The 868-nt window shown below is 47.0% G+C and overlaps 1 protein-coding gene across 2 annotated transcripts in view; it reads left to right on the top strand.

Moving 5' to 3' along the window:
* TRAK1 (trafficking kinesin protein 1) overlaps window positions 1–868 on the top strand; it is a 98,782-nt gene that overhangs the window by 33,999 nt on the left and 63,915 nt on the right. Inside the window, exon 1 of one of the 2 annotated variants that reach the window (XM_007463236.1) lies at window positions 697–868. This exon is cut by the window's right edge and continues 175 nt beyond it. The exons of the other annotated variant lie outside the window; for it this stretch is intronic. Within the exon in view, the coding sequence (XP_007463298.1) occupies window positions 842–868 (27 nt within the window). The 5' untranslated portion in view covers window positions 697–841. Of the gene's footprint in view, window positions 1–696 lie in introns of those variants that run through there. 2 annotated transcript variants of the gene reach the window in all.

Raw genomic sequence — 868 nt, 5'->3', positions numbered from 1 at the left:
CTCTTTCCCCAGAGGGAACCACCTTCCTGAGGGTGGGCTGTTTCCTTCTGGTGTGTATTTTTGTACCTTGATTACACATATAAATGTCCATGAAAACAGCCTGTTATCTTGCACGGGCCCCTTTGTAATGGCGTTTTCCTCTATTTGTATGTTGCAGGCTCTTTTTCTAGGAGTTTGAGCAAAGGCATGAGCAGAGAACAGGACTGTATCTAAATGAAAACGTTTCCATTTTCTAAGTATTTTACATTTCCTTTAGGTGGTCGTTAAAATTTTTAAGAAAAAATGCTTAATGTTTAAAATCAGGTTGAGGAAAGAAGTAATGGTTGCAGATTTTTAAAGGTGGCCTTTTCAAATGCAGATTCCGTAGTGACCCAGAATTAAGCAAATAAACTTGTGCTGACATTTGTTGGAGGGTACGATGGTGGTAAGGCCCCTGGTGCTGCCCCCCTTTTCCACCTGCACCCTCCTTTCTGCCAACGCGGCACCTCTCGGCCCCTGCTCCCAGCATCCTTGGAAGGCATTTCCTCCATCTCTGCATCATTTTTCAGAGCCGGCCTGTTTCTATGGCAACTGTGAGATTGAAAGATGAGCGGGAGCGGGAGGCGAGGCTGGAGTGAGACCTCAGGGTGGTGGTGTGTGTCCCTGACGTCACCTTCTGTGCTTCTGGATAGGATGATTCTGGCTACTCCCATTCAGGGCTGCTGGCTGGTGCCGCTTTATTAGCGGGGCTGCCAGGGTCTCTGATAGCTCTGCAAATTGCCTTTCTTTCTGCTCCTCCGACCCTCCACAATTTTTCTTTTCACTGCCCCTTTTCTGTTTTGGCTCCAGACTGTCATTAAGAATGCACAGCTTAATTCTGGCGTGTTTT

The sequence above is a fragment of the Lipotes vexillifer genome, unplaced genomic scaffold (assembly GCF_000442215.2).
Source record: "Lipotes vexillifer unplaced genomic scaffold, Lipotes_vexillifer_v1.1 scaffold820, whole genome shotgun sequence".
Classification (NCBI taxonomy): Eukaryota; Metazoa; Chordata; class Mammalia; order Artiodactyla; family Lipotidae; genus Lipotes; species Lipotes vexillifer.
Note: the sequence above shows the minus strand (reverse complement) of the source record. Positions and strands in the feature narration are given on the sequence as shown.